A 27,620-nucleotide genomic window follows, 5' to 3' on the forward strand; every position below is an offset into this window, starting at 1 on the left:
GCTGTTAATGGAAGAAAAATGCAGGTCTTCAGGTGGATCCCTGAGTGTGTTCCTTAAGAATAAAAAAGATGTAATTACATGACTTCCAATATACCCTTCTGCATTTTCCTTTTTATCTAATTTATGAACTTAGCTAATTACCTATTCAATAGCCCCAATCACTCAATTTAAGAACAAAGCAGGCAAAATATATTGAGATCCACTGTGTCAAGAGCTTTCTAAGAAGCAGTTCATGTAATGTCATATCTTCTATGTTTTCAAAAAAATGTTTAAAATGAAGAATAGAGATAATTTTCAATTCAAGTCTAAGCCAAGCAAATATATAGGATGATTAGTATATGAGGAAGCATTTGACCTGTCAAAAAAGATTTGTATAAATAGCATCTGCAGAGAAGGCAGCTTGCCAGAATAATTTGAATATGCCTGAGGATGCTAAAAAAGAGAACTCTTTCTGGAATATGAAATTATTATGAAATCTCCCACTCCAGAGTTAGGTCTTTATTTTTGTTCAAAGCAAAGGATCATTGTGATTAAAAATAACAATTGTAGTTTACATTTGTTGAGCTGTTTGGCTCTTTTCTAAGTTGTTTGCCTATATCAACTCTTTTAATTTTCATATACACTCTCCGAGGTAGGGACAATTATTATCTCCATTTTATAGATTAGGAAATGTAGACACCTAAGGGTTAAATAACAAGTGTAGATTGAAAGAGGGAAAAATATGGAGCCCCTCCTACTGAAAATGATCATCACTTCGCTCTTCTATGCCCTTTGTTTCCCATATTCTCAGGCCCCAAGATATTTGCAAATTATTGAGTCATGGTCATTTTCTAGAGTTTATACAATGTTTTCTTTTTCTAAAATCAGTAGTTTCTCTTATCTTAGTAAATGTATGAATTTTGTTATTCTCTGTTACATTGCAAATCAAACAAGATAGGAATGTTTCCATAAATAGGTAAGGCCACTGTGATGATGGCAGGGAGATCTCCTGCCATGTGTCCCAGAGAAGAGTCACTTATACAAGTCACAGTGGGACCCCCTCTGTCAGTGTGTCTGTGCCAGGCTGGCCTGTGGGGGGCAGAGTAGGTAGCTCTGTGGCTGCGGTGATTTGAAGGCCACTGGCTCCATAAAGCTGTCTCTGACCCCGCTGGTCAAGCCTGAAATTTCACCTTTAAAGTTATTTTCTTTGAATGCTGAAGGCTCTTCAATTTCAAACATACCTATTAAAAGGCCAGTGCTGCAGGGAGGCTGCCGACAGCCATGACTTAACAGAGTTTGGCAGGCTGTCTGCTGCAAGCCGGTAAAGACCTGGCCATAGCAGATGGATGTCTACAAGCAGACAAGAGGGATTAACCAAAGAATTGAAAGGACACCAAGGATTATGTTCATGTACCTAAGTTGAGTGGTGTGCGAATGGCAGAGAGAGACAGAGACAGAGAGCACAATCTCAGTTATAAAGTGATTCAAAGGAGATATTGACAATTAGAGCTTTTTGCCATTCACATTTCACCTTCGAATCCTTCTTGAACTAGGTCTCTTAAAAATTACCACCAATGCTTCTTCTGCTGCCTGGGACCTTTTGATTGACCAGGCAACTAGTACAGCTCCAAAGCAAAGGTTGCTGAAGACGCATTTGGACTTCTAGCCAATGACTAAAAGAGTTGACAATCACTGTGTCCTCAGCTGATGCAGCTAAAAAGCCAATACCCAGTTCTCTGACAGCTGTGAACCCATCATGACTACTAACAATTCCACAGGGAAATCACAAAGGCCGGGAGTCCCAAGTCCTTGAGAAGAAATGAGAGGTAGCCTGGAAGAGACACCACTGCAGGACAGAGAAGGGAAGAGACGTGTGTCTATTCTGTCCTGCACACCGTGTCCTACCAACCCTGGGGAGTAAAAGCAACTATTTGACCTTTAATTTAACCCCTTGTTTAACTTGATACTGTAATCCATGACTCCTTGTTAGGAGTACAGTCCACTTTATGCACAAAACAACCTGTAATCAAAAATTGTGTTTAGAAAAAAACAAATTTTATGAAAACACATAAAAAATTGCCTTGCTATGTTATTAGTTGTCTGCATCCATTGAGATCTATGGCACTGCCACTGGACCCAAAGGAAAAAGCACATTTCACGTTCTATGAATTTCCATTTGCATAGCAACAACATCCAGACCAGGAAGAAGGTTTTTCGCACGCACGTTGTCATTTAATGTATGGTTAAAAATCACTTGAGTACAATTCAAATAATAGATTGCTTCAGAGTCAGTTTATTTATTTCTGTTTTCTTAACATTCAATTCAAATCACAAAAGCCAGTTTAATTTTTTTGGGTTGCTTTCCATTTGCTGATAGCAATCGTAAAAATAGTGGTAACCTCCAAGGCTAAAATCAAGGTTGTATGGGGGCTGATTTGCTCAAAGTCTAAAAATATGTCATCTATCCTCTGCCTTACAGAATACATCTCAACCTTTTTCCAATAAAGCAACTCTTTAACTATTTAGGATGAACTACTCTGTCCGTTCTGAATCTTCACAGTAGGGTGATAATTTTCCAGTCCTTTCTTGGGTCAGGCATCCAACATGGATAAAATTGTCTTTTAATTATTGAGAATAAATTGATTCCATAGCTTTAGGTTTTGTTTGTTTGGAAACAGCTTCTGAAGATGCAAAGCCATTTGCTTCCTGATTCCATTTTCAAAGCTTTGCTTATATACTATTTAAAAAGACAAAGAATTGTTTTAGAAATTGTGTGCTCTTTGTTTAATTGACTGTTTGGTACCCTGCAGTCTATGCCTGTAGGCAATGGGATGAATTCAGAAGGTTAAGCATTGGAACATTCTGTACACTGTAATGACTGTAGTATGGGGTAACACAGGCTCTTCTTTAGCTGGGACTGCAGCAAACCCTGATATTAGTGAGGTTTCCTCAGCTTAGGTGCACAGGGAAGAGAGATTCCATAGTGCCAGTCTAAGATTGGACATACCAGCATTCCTTATGTTATCCTTATGATGGGTGGCATGGCAAAATGCAGTGGTTTCCAAACTCTGCTCCACAGCTCCCTTCCTTGGGGTCCCCTAAGTGCTATGCTTGGAGTTTGATTGGAAACTGACTGGTGTTTAAGACCCCTGACCCCCATTTCTACAAAGCAGCTATGCTTTGTCTGCTTTACGGATTAGTTTCAAATTAAGGTTTTTTTGAAAAGACGATTCTTCTACTTTCTTTTCTTCACCCCATTTTTCTTTTAAAAGCTTTAGGGTAGTTATTAAGGTTACTAGCTTTGAAATCAGAAATAAGTAGATTCAAATCTGGCTTTTCCACTTAGTAGTTCTATAACTTCAGTGTCTCTGAACCTTGATCTTCTCATCTGTAAAATGGACTAATAATGTTTGTAAGGTGGTTTTGAGGGTTAAATATGATAACAAGGACTCTTTCATCCTTCTAGGGAAGATTTCTTCTCTCAGCTTCCTCAGTACCACCTCTGTCTGTTGAGTTTGATCAGAGGAGTACAACCCCCATGACTGGCAGAGATTAAGGAACTTATTAAAAGCATTAGACCTCATGAAATTATGGGAATTGGTGAGGCACTCTATGAAATGTTGTTTCTTCTGCATGGAGTATTGGGCCTGAAATCAGCAGGGCCAGCAGTCAGGAAGGAAAAATGGCCGTGAAGTAAGGAAGAGCAAAGACCTTGTACTCATGAGGGAAAACTGGAAGTCATGAGGACAAAGTGGAGGGTGCATCTGAGTCTTAGTGCTCCACCCTCAGTGATGTGAGTGACCCACAGGATAGGGTGGGGCCTGATACCAGATGCCTGCACCCACATCTGCCCAGGAATTCAGCCACACTGGAGGTGGAGATCCAGTGGGAGACGGAGATGCCTATTGGCCTGATCCTATCCCATGCATCAAGGTGAGATAGCAGATGAGCAAAGCTGTGATATCAAGGAGTACTAACTGCTCCTCCACTCTCCCCCCCACTCTTCTCTTTACCTCCACCATCTTCGTAGATGACCTAACCATTCCTATGGCTTTAACCACCACCTATATGTTGATGACTCCTTGATCTATTGGAATATTCTTTGCCCTGACTTTTATATGATTTATGTTGACATGCTGGAGCTGGAATGACACTGACATGAAATAGCATGCCGCTGGCACTCTACCCCTCACCAATGACAGACTTGGCTAATAGAGCAATGCAATCTTTCTCTATCATCTGGAGTGAGGGCTCATAATCTTTCATAGCACTCTGGCAGCCACTACCAACCAGTCAAAATTGATACATGAGCTGCATTATATTTTCTGTTTCTAGAGGAGTAGGTAGAATTCATTTAGATGGAATTTAATGGAGATAAACAGTAAAATCTGAAAAATCAAGTATAAAAGTAGAGGGAATGAAGGTCTGGCTAGCAGAAACCTGTGTGGAGAGGATTTAGGATTGATTGCTGGCAGGTTCAGTATGAGTACAGATTACAGTGGGTCAGGGTTGCCACGTGCACCCACACATGTACGCAGCCACACATGTATGCACACACACACATGCTTACCCTTGAAGATTTAAAGATATGGATAGAATTAATGGTGCACAAAGGGCTGTGACAGTCCTTCTCTGCTTTGTACTGATGAAACCACAGTAGGGACTTGGCCTTCAGTCTGAGGGTCATAATTTAAGAATGTCATCAACAAACAGCACATGCCATCCAGAACGTAATGATAGAGAGGATGCAGGGAACCTGAACCCATGTTCTACTGAAGAACACTGTCAAAGTGCCAATGGACTTTCAGCCTGGGAAACTGCCTTAGGGGACAGGGGAACCTTCTGCAAGTATTTGATGTATTCTAAGAGATGGGAATAAACTTGTGCACAAAGCAGAACTCAGGCCAGTGAGTAGAATTCAGCCATGTTATAAAAAGAATGGCCTCCAAATGCAAGCAGATAAAAAACAATTCCGTTCTGCTTATTAAAAAACTTCCTGCATCCCCCATGGGGTTTTAGATTAGACCAACGGTTTCTTCAAATCTTGCACCTTGGGGAGCTTTCAAAAAAACAACAGAGTTCTAGGTTCTACTCCAAACTTACTGAATCACAGCCATCTGGGATGAGGCCTGGAATTTCTGTTGTTAACAACTCCCACTTGATTCTCTAGTGGCCAGTGTGAGTTACTGGACTACTGGGCTAGATGAGCTCTGAAGAGCAGTTCATATTTCTGTGACTCTATCCCAACTCACCTGTCACCGTAGGCAGTATGCATAACAATTAGTAGCTTGGACTCCTGAGCAGAATGTATGGGTTCAAAACCCACACAGCTGGGTTTTGTGTAAGTTCTGTGATTTTGAGTAAGTCTCTGCGCCTCAAGTTCCTCATCTGTCAAATCAGGATACAATAGTGTCTGTTCATCGGGTATTGTGAAGAGTAAAGGAATAAATGGGGTCAAGTAAGCACAAGAGTGCTTATATATGGCATATATAATGTAAGTATTAGCTACTGTTTTTTATATTGGAAGATGACAAAGCCATTTACAGGACAGTTTGATTAATGTAGGCTTAAGATGTGAAGGGGGAAGAAATAATTCAAAACCAAATACCTTATTGTTTTTGCTTTTATATTATTAATCATCTTTCAAAATGGTTCCAGCTTTAGTAAGCACTGTAATACAGAACATATGTGAGGATTTTCTTTGAGTGCTGCAAGGTTATCAAAGCATAAATATGAGTATGAAGTTCACTTTCTAGTAATGTAAAACAAAAGAATTTCTAGGCAGCAAATGAAGATATAACAGAAGCTGGGCTTTCTGAAGTCTCCAGTTTGCTGAGGTTTCTGCACTGAACCACATTCATCTAACATTTTTTTTTTTTAATGAAGTGAAATGTGCAGATCTTGGGTATACAATCTGATGAATTTGGTAAATGAATATACCCTATAACTACCATCCCAATCAAGATACAGAACATTCCATTAATCTGTAAATCCTGTGTCCCCTTCCAGTCAATCTCTAACCCAAAAAGCAACACTGCTCTGAATTCCATCCTTCCAGAATCACCTTGCTGGTCTTGAACCTTATATGAATGAAATCATACAGTATGTATGCTTTTGTGCCTGACTTCTTTACCTTACATGATGTTTTTGAGGCTCATTTATGTCGTTACATAAATCACTAGTTTGTTTTTTAGTTTCCAGGTATTTTTCCATTGTGTCAATACATTGTAATTTGCTTATTAATTCTTGTGTTGATGAACATTTAGATTATTTTGAGTTTTTGGCTATTATGAATAAAGCTGCTATAAACATTTTTGTATACGTTTTTTTTTTTAAACTAAGTTTTTGCTGCTTTTGGGTAAATGTCTGAGAGTAGAATTTCTGAGTCATGGGGTAAGTATATATTTAACTTTATAAGAAACTGACAGTTTTCCCCCTTAGTTGCACTGTTCTACGATCTCCTCAGGAGTGCATGGTATTGTTTTATTTGATGTTGGCATTTGTAGTGGGTATGAAGTGGCATTTAATTGTTCGTTTAATTTGCATTTCCCTGGTGAAAAGTGATATTGAGTACCTTTTCGCAGGCTTATTGATCCTTTTTATATGATCTTTTACGATATATCTGATCAAGTATTTTGTCTTTTGAAAACATTGTGGTGTTCGTCTTTCTATGATTGATTTGTAGTACTTAATTATATATTCTGGACACAAATCCTGTATCAGGTATATGTATTGCAAATATTTTTTCCCAGGATGTGGCTTACCTTTTTGTTTTCTTAATTGTGTCTTTTATAAACAGAAGCTTTTGATTTTTATAAAATCCAATTTATCTATTTTCTTTTATCTTCGATGCATTTTAATTCCTAAGAAATCTGTGCCTCTCCCAAGTTCATGAAGATCTTCTCTTATGTTTTCTGGCAGCCTTACAGTTCAGTTTCTACATTTGAATCCATAATCAATCTTGGTTTTAATGTGTGCTGTGAGGTGGGATTTGTTTGCTTCATACATTTATCCAGTTGTTCCAGCACCATTTGTTCAAAAGGCTTTCTCTGCCCATTGAATGGTCTTGACACCTGTGTTGAAAATCAGTTGACTCTTTGTGCATACGTCTAGTTATGGACTCTCTTCTGTTCCATTGATGTAATCTGTCCGTTCTTATGCTAGTGAAACGCTGATGTGATTACATCAACTTTTATAACAAATCTTGAAATCCTCAAGTGAGTCTTCAAACTGTTTTTTCATTGATGCTCTTTATTAAATCAAGGAAGTTCTCTTCTAGTATGCTGAGAATTTTGATTACAAATGGACATTGAAATTTATCTAATGCTCTTTTCTGCATCTGTTAAGATTATATTATGTTCTCCTTTTGTCTGTTAATATAGTGAATTATCTTATTTGAATTTCAAATGTTAGATCAGTCTTGTTTTCTGGAATAAACAAACGGTTATAATGGAACTGATACATGTGTACATATATTCATACACATGCATGCATACATGCATAGATGTGTCTATGACTATCTTGTGTTTCTGACTTACTAGTTTTCCAAAGATTTTTCTGTTGTATTCATGACACATATTTGTTTGCAATTTTATTCTCTTTTAGAGTCTGTCAGTTTTTTTATTAGTGTTATGCTGGCTCAAAAACAAGTTTAGAAGTGTTTTTCTTCCTCCTCTATTTGCTGAAGAAGTTTGTATAAGTGGATAATATGCAATCCTTTAATGTTTGATAGAATTATCCAGTGAAACTCTCTGAGTCTAGAGCTTTCTTTGTGGGAAAATTTTGTATAACAAATTCGATTTCATTAACAAATAAATAGCTATCCTCATTTTTTATTTCATTTTGTGTTAGCTTTGGTATGTTGAATTTTTAAAGACATTTGCCCATCTTAGATATTTTGTCAAATTTGTTGGCGTAAAATTCTTCATAATGTTCTCTTATTATCCTCTTAAAATGTTTGTAGAATCTATATTAATAACAACTCTTTTATTTGTTAATTTATGTTCCTTTTTTTTTAGCCTCCAGCAGACTTTCTAAGGCTTTCTAATACTTGTATTAATCCTTTCTAACAAGCAGGCTTTGCTTTTGTTATTTTTTCTGTAGCCATTTTCTTTTTTTTCTTTTTTTGGGGAAGATTAGCCCTGAGCTAAATGCTGCCAATCCTCCTCTTTTTTCTGAGGAAAACTGGCCCGTAGCTAACATCCGTGCCCATCTTCCTCTACTTTATATGTGGGACGCCTACCACAGCATGGCTTGCCATGTGGTGCCATATCCACACCTGGCATCCAAACCGGAGAACCCTGGGCCGCCAAAGCGGACTGTGTGCACTTAACCGCTGCGCCACCGGGCCGGCCCCTCTGTAGCCATTTTCAATGATACTATATTTGATTGATTTCTTCTCTTTATTATTTCCTCCTTTTTACTTGACTTTGGTTTAATTATTTTGTCTTTTTCTAGTTTCATAGAATTTAAATTTTGACCAATGATTTTAAGTCTTTCTTCCCTTCTAATATAAGGCTATAAATTTCCCTCTAAAAACTGCTTAAACTAAGCTTTTTTGATATGCAATATTTTCATTATTATTCAGTTCAAAATATTTTCTGATGACTTCCCTTTGGATTTTCTTCTCTGATCATAGATTATTTAGAAGTATTTCAGGTCTTTTAAAATAATTATTATTATATTTTTCCAATTTAATTCAGTTGTAGTCAAAGAAATCATTCTACAAAATGTAATTATTTGAAATTTAGTGAGATATTTTAATGGCTCAGCATATCCTCTATCTTAGCTTACTTCCTGTCTACACTTGAAAAGATTGTGTGATCTGCAGTTGTTGAGTGTAGTGGTCTATAAATATCAGTTAGTACAAAATGGTTGGTAGTTTTGTTCAAATGTTTAAACTTTACTGATATTCTTCTCTTATTGTTCTATCAACTACCAACAGAGGGGTGTTGAAATCTCCTATTTTTATTGACTTGTCTATTTCTTTCTGTAGTTCTGTCAATTCTTGCCTCATGTATCCTTAAGCTTTATTATTAGCTAACTTACATTTAAAATGGTTAGGTTGCCCTGACAAATCTCTCCCTTTATGGTTATAACACATCCTTTTGGGGCCAGCCCCATGGCCTAGTGGTTAAATTCAGTGCGCTCCACTTCAGTTTCCCGGTGAGGACCTGCTGTATGAGGCAGTGACTCACAAAATAGAGGAAGATGGGCACAGATGTTAGGTCAGGGTGAATCTTCCTCAAGCAAAAAGAAGAAGATTGGCAACACAGCTTAGCTCGGGGCAAATCTTCTTCAGGAAAAAAAATAACAAAAAAAAAACCCTCTTTCTCTCTGGTAATATTTCTCATCCTGAAGTTTTATTTTGTCTGATATTAATATAGGCACTTCCACTTTCTTATGCTTACTGTTTGCATGGTATGTCTTTTTCCATCCTTTTACTTTCAACCTATAAGGTACATAGTACATCTCCTGAGGAAAGTATATATTTAGATCTTGCTTTTTATCCAGTCTGACAATTTCTGCCTTTTTGAGTGTTTAGTCCATTTACGTGTAATATAATTATTGATATGGTTGAATTTAGCTCTATCATTTTGCTAGTTGTTCTCTGTTTGTTCCGTCTGTTTTTCACTTTTCTGTTCCTCATTTCCTGTCCCTTTCTGGATTAATCAAATACTTTTTATTACCCTATTTTATTTTCTCTATAGGATCTTTAGCTTTATATCTTTGTTTTTGTTTCTAGGGGATTATACTGTGCATCCTTAAATGACCACTGCCTCTTTAGAGTTAATATTTACCATTTCATGTAAAATATAATGATCTTTCAACAGTATTTTTCTACTCCTACCCATTCTTGTGTTATTATTGTCACAGATTTTAGATGTATCTACATTATAAACACCACAATATGCAATATAATGTTACAGTTTTTGCTTTGAATTGTGTGCTGTCTTCAAATAAATTTAGAGGAATAAAAAAAGATACATATCCACATATTAATCATTCACGTGTTCTTAGTTTTTTTCCTGTAGATCTGAGTTTATATCTGGTATCATTTGCCTTCTACCTGAAGAAATTTATAAGCATTTCTGTAGTGCGGGTCTGCCGGCAAACAATTCCCTTAGGTTTTGTTTATTGAAAATGTTCTCATTTCACTTTCAATTTTGAAAGATATTTTTGCTGGATATAGAATTCTGGGTTGATAATTGTTTAGTTTGTCTGTTTCCTTTCACCACTTTCTTTTCTTTGAACAGTCCAAGCCTATTTCCACGTCTGGCCCTCTATGCCTGCTGTTTACTCTCCCTGGACAACTCTGTAACCAGTTCTTCACATCACAGCTTGATTCTCGCCCCTCTGGTTTCATTTCACTCTTCTCAGAACTCCTGTTGACCATACAATCCAAAATCAGCCTTCTTTCCTGCTTCTCTCTTGTTATCCTGTTTACATCTTGGGTAGTACTTTCACAATCTTTAATTATGTTTTTATTTGTTTACTTGTTTCTTGTCTTTCTACCTGACTAGCTCCATAAAAAATAATTTGTTCTGTCTATTTTATTCTGTCCTACATTCTTGACATTCAGCAAAATACAAGGGACCATCATAAGGTGCAATGATGTTTCTCTAATGTAGAATGGATGTACCTAAAGTTGCAGAGACATCTAAAGTCTAGCTTTGCTAGACTTGAAAAGACGCATTGAGTAGTCACATAACACTAAACTCTCCAGGACCATCTGTTTTACACACTGTGCTAGGGAATATAAATACAAAAGTGAAGCATCTCCAAGATGCTTTCCAGATTCTCTAAGTGAGAAACAATCTTCTGCTCTAGTTCCCATAACATTTCACTTCATCCTGACTGTGGTACTTCTTATGATCTACCTTGCTATTTTATGATCTATTCTTGCTATTTGTATACATATCTTCTCTCTCCAGCCAGACTGCCAGCTTCTTGCTGGCAGAGCCTATGTTTCCTAGCACCTATTGGTGATCATGCAGAAATAACCTTTAGGTCTACAAAGGTTTTAGGATACTCTTAATATGGTATTGCACTGAAAATGAATTCAAGAAAGTTAGCATTTTTCTTTAATGAAATTCTCTAGTTCTGTGAGGAAAAAGGAGCTGTATAATTCCAAAGTAATTAGGATTTCAACTGAGCCCTCAGTTCCCACCAAGGACACTGTGTCATGTGTGGAGGAGGACTCCTCTGCCCTTCTCTGCCGTATTCCTGTTTGCATGCACTGCCTTTCTGGTTTATGCTCCCTGTAGTTTGCATTGCAATAAAGTGACAAATATTTCCTGCCCACGCCTCTGTTTGGCTGCAGAGCTTGAGAACTGTAATGGAAAGCAACAGATCAGAATGTTTTTTAGATTTGTTGGTGATCTTAAAAATGCTTGTTTTCAAACATAAATATTTATGCCTGTTGCCAAGCTGAACTTCCATTTGTTATGCGGAGACTTCTGATTAGTCTGTAGTCTGAAGAGGGCCCATATTAAATAGTGCTTACCATTTATTATGGCAAGATTGATGGATAACTCTGGAGGGAGGAAGGCCTGAAGCTGGTTTATATTCGGATTCCATGCATAAAAGAGGAGAATGGATCAGCCCTGGATTAGCATTCAAACAACTCACATGCTGGTTGTGATCATTTCTAGCCTCCAGGTTTGGTGACTACAGTGATCTTTCTGAACCAAGCACACCTGTGAAATGGACAGGCAATGTGACGCAGCTCTTCTTTATGGAATAGCTTTTTGAAAAAAGGATCCAGTATTGTTATGACAAATTCAAGTTACCAAAGGGAATCTGAGACGGTGGGACAGTACATTTTAAAGTGTGTGTGTTGGGGACTGGATTATAAGACTGAAACCTTTTGTGGATTCCCAAGCCCCATTTAAAGCTTATTAGAATCAATTTCCAGCAGCTGCACCTGGGAATCTGCATTTTAGCACGGTTACCAGAGGATGCATCCCACTCAGAAGTTTGGAAGTCATTGCTTGAGGGAATAGAGAGTTAACAGTTGTCTATTTCATCTCTGAACTGTCAGTTTGTGCCTGAAAATTTTGCATTCCTTAGATTGCTTCCTAAGAAGATCTGTGGTTTTACTCGTTTTTTCCATAACTGAATTGACTGTTAATTGAACAATTAGGTAAGTCAGTACTCAATTATCTGATTGAAATTAAAAGAAACACAGCAACAATTTAGTCCCTATACTGGCCAACCCAGCTTATCACGTGACATGTCAAATAGGTTTCTCTGAAGCATGCATTGGGCCATAAGAATTTGAAAGTCTTCCGGAAGTTCTGCTCTGTCACGTTATCAACAGAGGAGCAATTCTGATGCCACTGCAACATTCAGGAGGCAGGACTCATGGGCTGTAATCAGAAAGAAACCTTCTTGCCTTCCACTGCCCTTTCAAACCATCTTTGTGGGATTCTTTCCCCTGGATAGAAACTGGGGTAAGTTTCATGAATTTTCACTCACCTTTGAGGAGCAAAAACTTCTTTACTCTCATTCCTAGATACGTAAAGTTTCTATGTCATTAATTGATATACCCAGGGTAGAAAAATAATTTTTAAATACCTCCAGACTTTGTTAGAAGTTACTGCCTCCACCCCCACCTCAGCTCAGTTCTGCCTGTTTGCGCTGGGGAAAGAGCGCGTGGGGGCTCCTCTCATTTTCCTCTGCCTGGGGCTTTGGTTTTTCTTCCTTTACCTCAACAGGTTACCTCAGGCTCCTCCAGGGCTGAGGAATGCACAGTGTCAGCTTAGAAAGGCAAAGGGATAAAAGTTTACTTGATAGACACATATACAGGCTGGCATGGATGCTGCCTGATTTGGCAGGGGTGGTAAACTGACTCTTCTTCTCATGGGGTGACTTCATGGCTTTCTCAGAAACTCACCATTACTTGATATGGGCTAAATATCTCCTCTGGGGTCACTTGAAGCCTCTAGACATCCAGCTGAACACTTCTAGCATCTTTCTGCTCAGGTCTCATTGACCCCGACTCCAGTATCTAAGACATCCCCAAACCAGCTCCTCTCATACATGGTACACACACAGTCTATGGGAAACATTCATTTCTCTTTTGCTCTGACAAGCTCTGAGAGTATGGGCCGTACCCAATCCTGCTACCTCTCTTACTTTGCCATCAGAGTAGCTAACTAGCTACAGTCTCTAGCCCTTTGGATCTTGCAGGTGGTATCGAGTCCAGGATACGGCTTCCCAAATACAGCAAGGCACTCCTCAAGCTCTCTAGGTCATTCCATTGAATCCTTTCCCATAGGTTTGAGGTGAAAGAGAAAGACTTCCCCAGCTGACATGGAGGAAGGGAAGTGGAGCTCACAGTACAATACAGCTGCCTTTAAGAAATTCTCTACCTATTTCTTTGTTTCTTTTCCATCCTTTTTTTAGACTAGTGGTGAGTGGCAGCACAGGATTGGAAACTGGTTCTTGACGATTACCTTTGGATGTCCTGGGCCAGGGTTCTTATCCCTCACTTTAGTGATGTGAGCGTAGTTAGCATCTATATCTTAGGGCATCATCTGGAACATTGGGACATAAATGGTGGTTCCAATTAACATCTCTTTGAAATCATAATAATATCTAATTTATGTTAATCACTTGTTGTGTACCAGACACTCTTTCATAAATGCTTTGTTTCGCTCAGTCCTCCCCACAATACCGTAAGCACATAGAAGTCCAGAGAAGTCAATTAATTTGCATAAAGTCACCCAGGTAGCAGTTTCCAACATTGTGCATTATTTTCTTTTTAGGAAAATAAGAATGATTTTGTCTCTTAGAAAGAAAATACTATGCATTCTTCAGAAAAAAATGCTACAATTGTTTAATAGCCTGGGTTTTACAATGATAAGACATAGAATTTTAGAGCAAAATTAATAACTATTACTCACTTGCTAAGCATTTTAATATATCTTATTCACTTGCATCTTTCAACAACTTTGTGATGTGGATGCCCTTGTATTCATCTTGTGGATGAGGAAACTGAGGCCAGAAAAAGATTTAAGTGCCTTTTCCTAGGCCACACAACCAAGAATAATTGGAGCTAGGAGTTAAGTCCGAAATTTCAGGTCATGACTCTGAGTTTCCTTCCTCTCTACTCTGATGGGAAATACTAGCAGGAGGAGTGCACTCCATTGTGGGTCTCTGAGCTGTGGCAAATGTTTAAAGTTGTTTGCTTAAAGCTGCTTTCTAACACGTTGGACTCCAGATGAGTCAATATTACAAAGGGTCAAGGTTGTTACTAAACTCCTTGAAAGCAAAGAGCATCTTCTTCCTCTTGAATCCCTGGTGCCTGGTCCCCAGTTGATGCTCTGTTAATAAAGGAGTTAAATGAATAAACAAATGAATGAATAACTTTCTTTTAAACTCTCTGGTGGAAAGTAAGCTTTCATGTGAATTAGATTAATATATTATCCTTCTCTTCGGTATTTACATTTTATAAGATGATCCTGGAAGAAGAACCCCAATGAATGATGTTTAAAGTCGAATTTCTGATTCTGCCACTGGAATAGAGGAGGAAGAAGAATTGAGACAGAGTTTTTCTCTGAAGTCTTAAGTTTCATTGCAGAGATGACAGCTTACTATGTCTGTACGCCTTAAGGAAAAAGTAGAATGCTTCTTTGTTTGGGTTACAAAATGTCCAGAAACGTTTTGCCTCAGAGAAGTACGTTCTAATAATTCCTGTCACATAGAAATGGCGCCAGCTGCTTCTAACGTGCTCACGGTCATTCTTCTGTTAAGGGGCCTCCTGGCTGGCCTTTGGAAGGACGGATTGAAGCGTTGTTGGTGGGGTGCACCAGATGGCCTCTAGGATACTCTGTCTCTGAACTTTTGGAGATTGGAGGATTCATTCAGTTCGTTGATGACAAGGATGCAGCTAACCGGGTCTGTCTGTTGTCCACAGGTCTGAGGCGCAATTACAGATGTACCATCTGCAGTGTCTCCCTAAACTCAATAGAACAGTATCACGCCCACCTGAAAGGATCTAAACACCAGACCAAGTAGGTACTTCATTCTCCAGTCCTTTATCTGAGTTTTTAGCGTGATGAATAAAGGCTAAGCATTTTTTTATTTCAAAAGAAGTAGATGGAAATTACATCTCTTGATCGCTAAAGTTTCCTTGATGTTTACTCTGCTTAAGCCTCCAGAATCTGCCCAGGATTACGAGAAGAATGGCCTCTTCTCCTTTTTTTGGCACAAGTAATGACGGGTATTATTTTCTTCATTTTTCAAATTTAATCAAGGACAGTTCCGCACATTTTTACAAACTTCAGGAAACTTTTAGGTCTATACGAAGTGCTTTCAAATAAGTAATGTTATCTCTGTTTGGAGAATGCGCCAGACTTCGGTGTTATGAAGTAAAATTCTATGAATATCTTCTACTACTTGCCATTTCTAGATGAACATTGTCGATTAGTATAGAAACCTAACAAATTCCCTGGTATAAGTCACTCACATATGTAGCTATTTCCAATTAAATATAAGCTCATTCTGTTTTCTTCCCCCAAATCCTCATGATTTTAAATGGGAAAAGGCTAATTAGGCATAATTTCACCTATATTTATACTGTGTGTCTCTTTAAAAACCAATGACATTAGCTTTGCAGGCATTTTTAAAGTAGCTGTTAGGACTGGTAGTAAAATCTAATAAAATAGGATAAAACCAAAAAATATCTCAGAAATATGTAATTTTCCTGAGTGTTATTGTTTTCATTTCTCTCTTATTCATTAGCAGAATCATTTAACAGATTTGACTGTATCAAGGTCTCATGAATAATGCATAATTCATTCAGCAAACATTTATTGAGTGCCCAATATGTGTCAGACTCCGAGGTGTGCACTGGGGAAGAAAGAATGAATTGACTTGGGCCTTCCTCTTATGGAGCTCCCTGCCAGGCTGGGGAAAAAACTGTGTAAACACTTGATTATTTGCTAATACCATAATGTGTACACCCAGAGCTTGGAGTACAGGCAGGGAGCAAGCAGGGCGAGCTTTACAGGGACACTGGTGCAGAGTTTGAGCAGAGAAGCATGAGGTGCAGGTCAGATTTCGCTCACCCTTGTAACCCCAGTGCCAGGCACAGCACTCGATGCATGTTAAGGGCTTCGTAAACATTTTTGATCCAATGAACGTGTGATTTTAAAGTAACAATTTTCTAGGCAGGGTCCTGAGGAAGGCACATTCCAGACAAGGAAATTTCTTTGCAAAGGTGTTGTAAAGACGTAGGTCCCAAGGGGTCTGGCTTTGGTGAGGAAATTTAAGCCTAGACTTAGTTACTGACCCTCAGTCTGTCTACAGTATTGTTCTGTCTTGTGAGTGGAAGCCGCTTTCCTCTGATCCACCCACAGGACTTTTAGCAAGGTAATTTTTCAGAAAAAGGATTTTCTCTGATTTGTTATGGAGTCCTAGAGCACTCGTAATGATTCTTGGACAGTGTGCCCCCCCCGCCCCCAAATAGTCTACTCATCGTCTTTCTAACTATTATGTTGTAAGAGATGCCATAGGCCTTCTAGTTAACATGCGTCTGATGTGCCCACAGACGCATCACAAGGAGTTGCAACAATAGGTGACAATCTTTCAGGGACATGTATTGATTGCCCTTAATAAGTAGAAAAAGTAGACAATAGTGAGTTTAGGTAGCATGAATCACGTAAATAACAGCTTCAGGAAAATCTCTATCTGTACGTAAAAACTTCAGGTGGCAGAATCTGTGCTAGGCACTATCACATCTGTTACCTCATTTAATACCCTTCACTGCCTTGAGATAAATATTACTGCCCCATTATTTGATAGGAGAAAACTAAGGCTCCTAGAGATTAGGTTACTTCTCAACGTCACCTTGCCAAACAATGGCAGAGCCGACGCGGAACCCAGCAGTGGCCAACTCATGCTTCTGCAGGTTCCACTTTGCTCAGTTACCACAGGCGGGCTTGGAAGGGAGGAGTGCCAATAGAGAGTACTAGGCTGAATTTTGAAAAAGAGGGCGTCATTGCCCTGGCGTGATTTGATAAATATGCATGGCTTCAGAAGGGTACATCTCCTGCTGTGCTGCTTTCTTTCCTGCAAAGAAGTCACAGTTCATTTCGACCTCAACAGCTCAAGGTTGCTCTCCTAAAGAGTGAAGCGAGAGAACTAGGAGGGAAATAATTCTCATAGCCTGTTTCACACGCCTGCTTCATCTGCCCTTATACCTAATTTCAGTGCCGGGTTTGTGTGTGTGTGTGCGCGCGCGTGTGTGATTGTTCCAAAATTCTTGTAATATCCTTGTCAGGGTTGGTATCAAGTTTATGCTGCCCTCATTAAACAAGTCGAGAGGTCCTCCCTTTATTTCTACTCCCTGAATGAGTTTGTGGTAAACTGTTGCTATTTCTTACTATATTAGGAAGAATTCATTGGTGAAGCCATCTTGGCGTTATATTGTGGGAATATTATTATTAGAAACTTAATTTTTTTGATAAAGCACTCTTCATATTTTCTATGTCTTCTTGTATCAGTTTCGATAAGTTGTTTTTCAAAGAATTTGTCCGTTTTATCTACATTTTTAGATGCATTCGTATAAAATTGCTCTTGATATCCCTAATTTTATTTTTAATGTCTGTAGCTTATTTTTTATTCCTGATATTGTTTATTTGTGTCTCTTCTCTTGTTTTTGATCATTTTTGTTAGAATTTTATTAATCCTTATTAGTCTTTTTGATGAATGAATGTTGGGGTTTGTTGATTTTTTCCTACATGCAGTTCCTTTTTGCCATTTAAAAAGTTATTCCCTTCTTTCTACTCCCTTTGGACTTAATTTGCATTTCCTCTCTAGCTTTTTTTTTTTTGCTGAGGAAGACTCAGCTTGAGCTAATATCTGTGCCAATCTTCCCCTGTTTTGTTTGTGGATCGCCACCACAGCGTGGCCACTGACAAGTGGTGTACGTTGGCACCCAGGAACTGAACCCAGGACGCCGAAGAGGAGCATGCCGAGCTTAACCACTAGGCCATGGGGCCAGCCCCTCCTCTCCATCTTCTTAATATGAAAGTATAGGTTATTACTTTTTCAGTGTTTCTTTTTTCTCTAAAATATACGTTTAAGGCTCTCCATGTGCCTCAACAGATTGTTTTAGCTGCATTCTGCAAGTTATTTTTTGTATTCCAGAAGTTTTAATATGTAGTATTTTCATTATTTATTTCAATGTATTTTCTAATTTTTACTGTGATTTCTTCTTTTTCTTATGGTCTTTTGAAATTGTTTTGCTTAATTCACTATTTGGGAGATTTTTCTCTTTATATTTTTTTGTGATTAATTTGTGCCTGGATTCTACGGTGGCTGGAGGACGTACTCTAAATGACTTCAATCTCTTGAAATTTATGTGGACTTGCTCTGTGCCCCAGGCATGTGGTCAATTTGGGCAGTAATCCATGTTCATGAAAAGAATGTCTCTTTTTCAGTAATTGGCTAAATGGTTCTATATATCAATTAGGTCGAGTTTCTTAATCTCATTCATATCTTTTATGTCCTCACTGATTTTTTTTGTCTGCTTGTTATATCCATGAAAAACAGAGGTAGTTAAAAACCTTTAACTACGAATATGGATCTGACTATGTGTCCTCTTAATTGTATCTTTTTTTCATTTACTTTATATATTTAAAGGTATATTTTTAGATGCCTACAAATTTAGGATTTTTTTAATGTATTCCTATTGAATTGGCCCTTTTTATCATCTTTTGCCATCCTGAAGTGCCCTTCTTTGTTACCAGTAATACTTTCCTTAAAACATACCAATGTCAACTACACCAACAATCTTCAAAGCTTTCGAAAGTTTTTCTTTTAAATTTTATCCAACTTTTCTTTTTTTCTCAGGTGGAAAGTTAGTGTGATACCAATTATGCTATCAGAGCCAGAAGTGGAAGTCAGCCAAATCGTTTCTAACAATTCTAACCTGACCAATTAAATCAACATAAGTATTAAGGTGTCAGTAATTTTCAAGGTCTTATATTTATATTTTTAGTAATAATTTTTAGAGAAGTGTTGAGATAAGGAAAGATCTTTAAATTATGTAATGAAAAGAGCACTGAGTTTTGAGTCAGGAGATTTTATTTCTAGCACAACTTTGCCGCTGAGTGACCTTGGGCACTGACAAATCTTCCTGAAGTCTCAGGTTCCTCATAGGTAAGCAATTAGTGATGACAAGAATACGACAAATGTGCATCCACTGTCTATGTCTTGCTCGTGATCCTGGTGCTCTTTCCTGCCGATCCTGAATTCAGCCTTAAAATTCATCTTAAAACAGGTTCCCAGTCAGCCTCCATCTTTTCACTGGAGCTAGCAATGCCACCCTAAATTATATCCACTTAGAACCTCAGCATGTGACCTTATTTGTACGCAGGGTATTTGAAGATATAAATAGTTAAGAATCTCAACATGAGACCACACTGGCTTTAGGGTGGAGCCTAAATCCCATGCCTGGGGTCTCTAGGAGAGAAAGGAAAGGGACATTTGGACACACAGAGAAGAGGCCATGTGAAGACAGAGGCAGAGATTTGGGTTATGGCTCCATAAGCTGAGAAAAACCAGGAGCTGGCAGGGCCTAGAAGAGACAAGAAAGGATTCTCCTCTCGAGCTTTTGGAGAAAACATGTTCTGCTGACATGTTGATTTCAGACTTTCGTCCTGTAGATCTGTGGGAAAATCAGTTTCTGTTGTTTGAAGCCACCCAGTGTGTGGTACCTGTTTCAAGGCAGACCTGGGAAATTAATAGAGGTGGAACCTACTTGCCTTGTTCCGGACATATCTCTTCAGTCACATTTTCCTGGGCAACTGCTTACTATGCCTATCCCAATAATGACGACGGTGATGATGACGACATTGAAGATGGTGATGATAGTGATGAGGCCACCACTGACAAGTGGAGTGGAACTTCTGGGTGACTGGAGTACAGCAACAAATTAAAATATTTTGAAAGTGTTATCATATCTAACGTGCACAGCATCTCTGAAATTGACCAGATGTTTGCATCTCCATTTTATAGGTTAGAAGATTGAGTCTCAGAGAAGTCAAATGACGTGTCTAAGGCCCCCAAGATAATTGGTTGGCAGAGCCAAGAACAGAAGTCAGGTTATCAGCCATCAGTATTATTACTGTTATAATAATACTTAAATAATGTTATCATCATCATATTGCTCTTTACTAACAGTAAAGAGCCTTTTCTTTTTTAGACAAGTGTCATAAACAACAAAATGGCAATCAAATTTTGCTTCCATTGTTAAATAGCAAGAGAAATATTAAGTATCTAATGAGATTAAAAGTTTAGAAATGCAAATGATCACACTGACGAATAAAGCAATTGCCTATTAGTAGATTTTTCAGGGTTTCCAGGGGATCTAGTCTGTCAATTAGTACAAATGATTAAAATGAAATTTAAAGGCACACGAGCACATACCATAGATTAATGAATAATTCCCTTATAATGTACTTAAATTTGAGTTCAGGGAACACTTCAAGCCTCAGGACATTATATTACCTAGAAATAAAGGATGTAAAAGTTGTCATTACTTACTTTGATACTTCAGATGGTTGAAAATGAGACACAAGTGTCTAGGAGAATAAATCAAACTGACCAAATGTTAGTAGTAATTTCTAAATTTGTTTCTTCCTTTGAGAAGAAGCCTTAGATGGTGATATCCATTGCTTTTTCTGCAGTTTTTCCCAATTATTATGAACCCTCCAGACAAAGCTTTCATATTATTCATTTCCCCATTACGTTCATTTATGTGTGAAATAATTGAATGGGTGTTCAGACTAATTTTCAGAACTGGACTGTACTTGCTTTAAATACCTCAGAATTCAGTTCCTGCTTTCAGGATAGTAGTTATCTGAGGGGTGAACAATAACAAATAAGATAGTTTTGCAAGAGACGCCAACCATCAAGAACCTTCTGGACTTAAAATAAACGTAGCTTCAAAACTCAGGATGTTCTCTTTGGAAATAAGCAAATAAACAACAAGTCAATCAGGAACTTCTTCAAAGTATGAAAAATATAGATATTCTTTGTGGAATTTTCAATGTGGTTTATTGGTACTTACTAAGAATTTCAACAACCAAAAGGATTGGAACTTTGGTATGTACTATTCTTTTCGTGAGAAAGTTTTCTTTTCTTGAAAATCTAAAATACATATCATCAGTAAAGCTCTGAGATGAGCAGGGCATAAGACAGTATTGAAAATAGAGCTGTCCTTTCCCAAAGAGTGCCAAGTCACTTCTCTTCTGCTGATCATCATTTGTAAGCTGCTTAGAAAGGCTTGGAATAGAGAACGAAATCTAAAACCCAAGGCTACTGCTTTGCTTGTCCCATTTTATGATTCTGGCTGTGAAAAATAGCTCTCCTAGAGAATGGGGCTTATGGAGTGTCACCAAGTCTTTCTAGCCCAGGGGAATCCCAGGCACTGTAAGTAGCGTGCCTTCCGCAGCCCAGGGATGAGGATGTGGCAAGGCGTGTGGGTCAAAGAGCTTTCTCTAATTAGCACTGTTTTTAATAGACAGAACATTCACATCCACTGTTGTCAAGAGCTCTCCCTTGTCTGAGGAAGGCATTTGATGAAAATGAGTCCAGCTTCTCTAATGGAAGAGACAGTAGCTTAAAGAGAGAAGAATTCTAGAGAAGCCAGAAAAAAAACTATCTACGTATCTATCTATCAATCAATCTATCTATCTATTGCACTAATGCACAGGCAAATCTAACAGCTCTATTTTTCCTAAGTCTCACTTGCATGCTTTTGCTATATCTGCCATACCTAGGGCTACATTATAATTACAGTATGTGAATAGATTAGGCCTTTCTCAGGCTTGGAAAGAACTAAATGGGGAGCACTTGCATGCTTTCATATTCCTTCTGGAGTTACCGATGATACTTAATATTCTTTAGCTCATTCATTTCCTACCCCCTTCCATCTTGAGGGACTTGTAATCGTTATTTCACCTTGCTTGAAATTTGCATGAGTCAGAATGGTTCTGAACTGATGATTTAGTGTCTCAGATTTAATTGTGGACCCCATTGGATACTTCTCATGCTCTTTGTCATGCTGCTTCAGATAGTCACCCAGCATCCATCACCAAGGATGCAAGGCCATTAGCTGACTTGGCTCAGAGAGGTGGATCTGCATCAAGGAAGAAAACAACTGGAAAGAAGGTGGTGAAGCCAGACAGGCCTGGTCAGGGAGGCAGACAGCCAGAGTCCCAGTGTCAGCCCTGCTTCTCAAACCATCTGTGGCTTTTGACAACTTTAAAAAATTATTTTAAATCAACCTACAAAGATGCAATTTATGTACAATAAAACACATGGATTTCAAGTGCACATTGTGATGGGTTTTGACACTCGTATACACCATGTAACAACCAGCCCATTCAAGATATAGAACTTTTTCATAACCACTAAAAGTTCTCTCGGGCCTCTTTTGAATCCTGCCCCGGCCACCTTCTGATTTCTGTCACCATAGCTTGGTTTTGCCTGTTTTAGAATTTAATGGAATAGTATAATATATATTCTTTTCTCTCCGGCTTCTTTCACTCAGCATAATGTTTTTGAGATTCCATTATGCTGTTGCGTGTGTCAGTAGTTCTTTCTCTCCCAGGGTGGCTTTAACAAATCATGTCCCCTCACTGACCTTCAGTGTCTTCATTGGAAACGTGAGGGGGTTGGAACATCAGGTAGTCAAGGTCTCTATCAGTTCTAACGTTCTCTGATTTTATGACTTTGAGGTGTCGCCTCTTTACCTTGTTTATGTTTTCCAGCCTGCGTGAGATTGGCTGCAAAATAGTTCTCTACTGTTTACTTCTCTACCACTGGGCAGCCCAGAAGCTGGCTAACCCTTCAAGAGTTTGGTCCTGTGAGAGGAGAGGTGCCCTGGAGGCTTGTTTATTCTGGTCTTAAGCAAAAGCAAAGCGAAAGGGGGCTTTTCAAATGCTTATGTCTTGGGGCAAAAGAAGTGAGGTTGGTTGTATGAGGAGAAAGTAGAGAAAGAAGCTTATTGTAACTTTAATTCATGCTATGAATGCAGAGCACAAATTCTGGTGATTTCTCAGGCAACTAAGCATAGGTAAGAGAGAATCAAGAAGATTCCAAAGGAGGCCTTGACCCCTCACCCAAGTGGCCCAGGCTTCTGGATTTGCACTCTTCTGTAAGTTACCATAACCCCTTCTCACACATTTCACAAAAGTTCATTAGAAATTAGAGTATGTCTATTGGTAAACTCTCTTTAGCTGCCATTGACTTTTACTCCAATCAAACTTTAGTAGAATACTGAGTTTGGCCAGCATTTGTCTAATCTCTTAAAAGTTATCATGGAACCATGGAATGTCAGGGAATTGAATTAAATAAATGAAGGACCTCGTTTCATTTAGGTCGATTTTTGTTAGGGAAGTAGGGGAAAGAGGTAAGATGGGACTAGAAACACGCCCTTGGTTATGTTACTGAGTCCAGCTCTCTGTTGTCTCTCTTTGGGGTGAGGAGAGGATTGAGTGGGTCCATTTTGGCTGGGATCTTCATAGTGTGGGAGGGATAGTGGTGTGAGTGATTGGACAAATCAGTCGCTCACCCCATTTCATTCAATCCCACAACCAAAATCTTATTGAACGCCTACTATGTCTGGGGCATCAAAACAGGCCTTGGGGACAACAGAAGGAGATACAGAGATGTTATACCGCTCAACAAGTTTACAATCTAGTTGAGGGGATACAGTACGTAATCAAGTAATTTTAGTTAAAATCAGCACAGGATATGGTAAGTATAAGAGGTACAAAATGCTGCTGGAATTCAGAGGAAGAAGTAATTGCAACTGGTTGGAGCCATAGGAAAGGTTATTGTGGAGTGAGTGCAATGAAGTGGCTTGGGAATGAGACCATCTGAATTTAATCCTGGCTTCACCATCTACTAACTGTGTGACCTTGAGCCCGTTACTTAAAGACCTCTCTGTGGCTTAGTTTCCCCATTAGTAAAATATAACAGATTATAAAAATACTTACAAAAACTGACTGTGGTGAGGACTGAATTTTAAAAACAACAATAACGAAAATACTAAACTGCTTAGACAGTACTTGGCATGAAGTTTTTTCTCAAAAAGTATTAATTACCACTCTGTATTAATGAAATTACATTTGAATGGGACTTGAGGAACGGGTGGATGAATGTTGAGGTAATACTCAGTACTTCTTTCATCCCAAGTATGTCTTCTGTAAGATTGTTCCAGAATTCTTGATGGCAAACTCTAGTTTCTTGCCCAAAGTTGGGGCTTCTGGACTCTCACAAACAAAGTCAGGCCTGCTTGGGGTTTAGAACCAAACTGACCTTAATCAGACAGTGGAATAGAAGGCGTGATCTAGAACAGACCCCCCAAAACTAGGCTCCTTCTGAGTTCCTTGTGGTCTTATGCCTTTTACCTGCCCCAAGTCCTCATTCTATACAACAGTTTCGAGCTTGATATTCAATCTTGCAGTGTCAGATAGAGCATTTTCTGGATGCTCTCAATTATGTGTGGTCTTTATGCCCTGGTTCCTACCCAGGCTTTCCACTTTCTCCAGCTCTCTGATTACCACTTGCATTTTGGCAATCGTTTGTAAATACCACATTATTCTCCAAAGACCAAGGATTATAAACCCTGAAAAGAAATAAAATAAACTATGCTCCTGGTTGAATTTCCTAAAATCACTCTCCCAATATTTTTTGAGACTTCCTGGATACAGTTTCTTTACCGTTCTGATTATATGGAGCTCATTTTTCTTCCCCATTTGCATTTTTCATTTTATCACTTAAAGAAATATATATATGCCCTTGCTATTCAGGCATCTATATGCTTCTGATCATACTAGATTCTGGCTAATCTCAACATTATCTGATTAAATGCAACTTTGAGCCACAGCATTTGGAAATGCTCTATCTTCCAGAATTGGAAGGATTTCTTCAAAAAAGAAATTATCTCCATGTATGAGAGTGGCAACTTGTTCACTGTTAACCACTGTTATTTAAGTCATAACTTATTGATAAACATCTTGAAGATTTTTCTCTCTCTTTTTTTTTAACAGGGAAAGATTCGCCCTGACGTAACATCTGTTGCCGATCTTCCTCTCTCTTTTTTTCCCCCCCAAAGCCCCAGTAAATAGTTGTATATTCTAGTTGTAAGCCCTTCTGGTTCTTCTACGTGAGCTGCCACCACTGCATGGCTACTGACAGACGAGTGGTGTGGTTCTGTGCCCAGGAACCAAACCCAGGCCACCAAAGCAGAGTGCACTGAACTTTAACCACGAGGCCATCAGGGCTGGCTCTCTTTTTTTCTTCTTTGAGTTAACATTATCTAGACAATTCTATGTTATGTTAAGAATAGCCAGATGTAACCAAAATCTGGACTTCAGTCAGAATATAAATTTATATAAGTATCACTATAATCATATATATATAACAAAATTGACTAACAAAAATTTGACTGCTAATAGGCCTTAACAGCAAATAGGAAATGTACATTTTTTTTCTATAGCTTTTAGCATCACAGAAAAATCTCAGTCCATTTCATGCTGGGTAGTCAACTACAAATCAAAATCTATAAAGCTAGCTCTCAGAAATGTTGGTGATATTTCAAGCTCAGGACACAATTAGTTCAAAGTTATACCCACAGCCTGTGGGGCTGTTATACTCTCCAGAGCTATATCTGTCTTTCCTCTTCCCTATTTAAGCGCCCTTTCTTCTAAAGACACCTAACAGGATAACATGTGCACACTACTCTTTTTGGATTTCTAAAACTAACACCACCAAACTTAACTCTTTTCTTACAAAAAGATCTTATAATAGCCTTAAAAAGATGAGTTTCAGCCCTCTGATTTTCTTTCCTTGATAACAGATAAAGCTCAAATAATAGATTCAGTTTTCTAACATCTTTGCAGTGCTAAATAAGATAAACTTAGCGACAGCTTCGACTTTCATGGGCAGACACCTGTCAAATAAGGATCCAGTTCTTCCTGAACATCTATTTCAGAAAGGACAGTAAGTCCCTGTTCCGGGGGGCTTTAGCTGGGTATTCTAAAGTTTCCCATTTTAAATGCAGCGGTAGGTCAGTATAATTCCTACTCAGAGCAACTTCAGATCTTCAGATTTTTTCAGCAGCATCTACACCTGGAAGGTTCTGAAGCCAGCTGCACAGGTTTCTATTTCTCGGTCTTAGAACCAGATGCCATAATGGTATTATTCCATATTATGTGAGAGGCCTGAAGGTAAAAGTATGCCTCCCATGGAAAGGAGAGGCCGGGTCAAAATGTAACTGAGAGGTGCATTACCGTCAGGAAATTGAGAGCAGACATCTGTTGTTCCCCTTCTGAAGGCATCGGGGGAGGGCAGGCCCTCTCACAGGGTATGTCAGGGAAACAGCAGGATAACTGAAAGATTTACCGATGATTTTCATTATATGTGTACTTTGGAGAGGCATATTTTATTTCAAATTTAACTATCCAGAAACCCAGTAGCAAGTAAGTAATTAGTCAGTCTTCCAGAACATGTGAGTGACATTTGCATAATGAATCTAGAGAGTTCATGTCTATGGGTGGACTTTGGTCCACTCGGGATCTGGAAGTTTTCAGCGAGACGACACACCTTGGGGAAGGGACACCAGAACGTTCGCTGGTTAGGTCAATAGTTCAGCAGATATTTACCAAGGGACCCACTGTGTGCTAGACCCTATTAATGACAAGTTAATAAGTTACATTTCCTATCCTTGAAGTGTTTGTGTAGTTTTTAAATACCTGAACACTGAAGCTTTATGATTCTAGAGCGAGATCCTTACACTCCCAGGTCCACTAAAAGGGGAGAGTGCTGGCTGTTCCTTGCGGTGAGGAAGGCTGCTGAGCGCTCTGAGAAGCCGTCAGCAAAGTGGAGCTGGGAGACCGGGCACACCATGGATCTGATGTGCCTCCAAGCATGATGTCGTCACAGGAATGCAGGTTCTCTGGGCAGCTTTTACTGTCCAATATGGCCTGGAACCTGACTTGGGAAGGGAGGAGTGAAGACAGGCTCAGGATCCAGGAGGGAAGTCAGGGATGAACAGGCTGAGCCACCAAGAAAGTGCTGGCTATTTTGTTGTATGGGCAGTCGTATAAGCTTTGACAGCTGGGGCCAATTACCAAAAAAACTACTTTCTTCACTCAAAACTTCATATTTTCTAGATTTTCTTTCAAAAGCCCCCATTATTTATGTATGATGATTTAAATCTTATAACGCCTGATAGGAGATCTCATCACTATTAAGTGAGGGAAGAAATCAGGACTGAAAATTATGTAAGAATAAGTGACTTTTAGGGCTGGCCTCGTGGTGTAGTGATTAAGTTTGTGCACTGCACTTTAGTAGCCCAGGGTTCACCAGTTCAGATCCCATGTATGGACTTAGCACTGCTCATCAAGCCACGCTGTGGCGGCGTCCCACAAAAAAAAAAATAGAGGAAGATTGGCAACAGATGTTAGCTTAGGGCGAATCTTCCTCACACACACACACACACATACAAAACCCAAAAAAACTGACAAAAAGAAAAAGTGACTTTTGTGATCAAAGAATGATAATTAGAGTCGTTTATCTGTCCAACCTCTGTTGAAATTCACTCTAATTATTCT

General features: G+C 38.7%; 1 protein-coding gene across 3 annotated transcripts in view; it reads left to right on the plus strand.

The window, feature by feature from the left end:
• The window catches only part of ZMAT4 (zinc finger matrin-type 4), a 317,539-nt gene that overhangs the window by 259,621 nt on the left and 30,298 nt on the right, over positions 1-27,620 (plus strand). For all 3 annotated transcript variants that reach the window (XR_006886617.1, XM_046648399.1, XM_046648400.1), the window contains one exon: positions 14,903-14,999. Coding sequence is in view for 2 of the 3 variants with exons in the window: in XM_046648399.1 (XP_046504355.1) it covers positions 14,903-14,999 (97 nt within the window). In the remaining variant the exon portion in view is untranslated. The remainder of the gene's footprint in view (positions 1-14,902; positions 15,000-27,620) is intronic.

Source organism: Equus quagga, chromosome 22 (assembly GCF_021613505.1).
Source record: "Equus quagga isolate Etosha38 chromosome 22, UCLA_HA_Equagga_1.0, whole genome shotgun sequence".
Taxonomy (NCBI): Eukaryota; Metazoa; Chordata; class Mammalia; order Perissodactyla; family Equidae; genus Equus; species Equus quagga.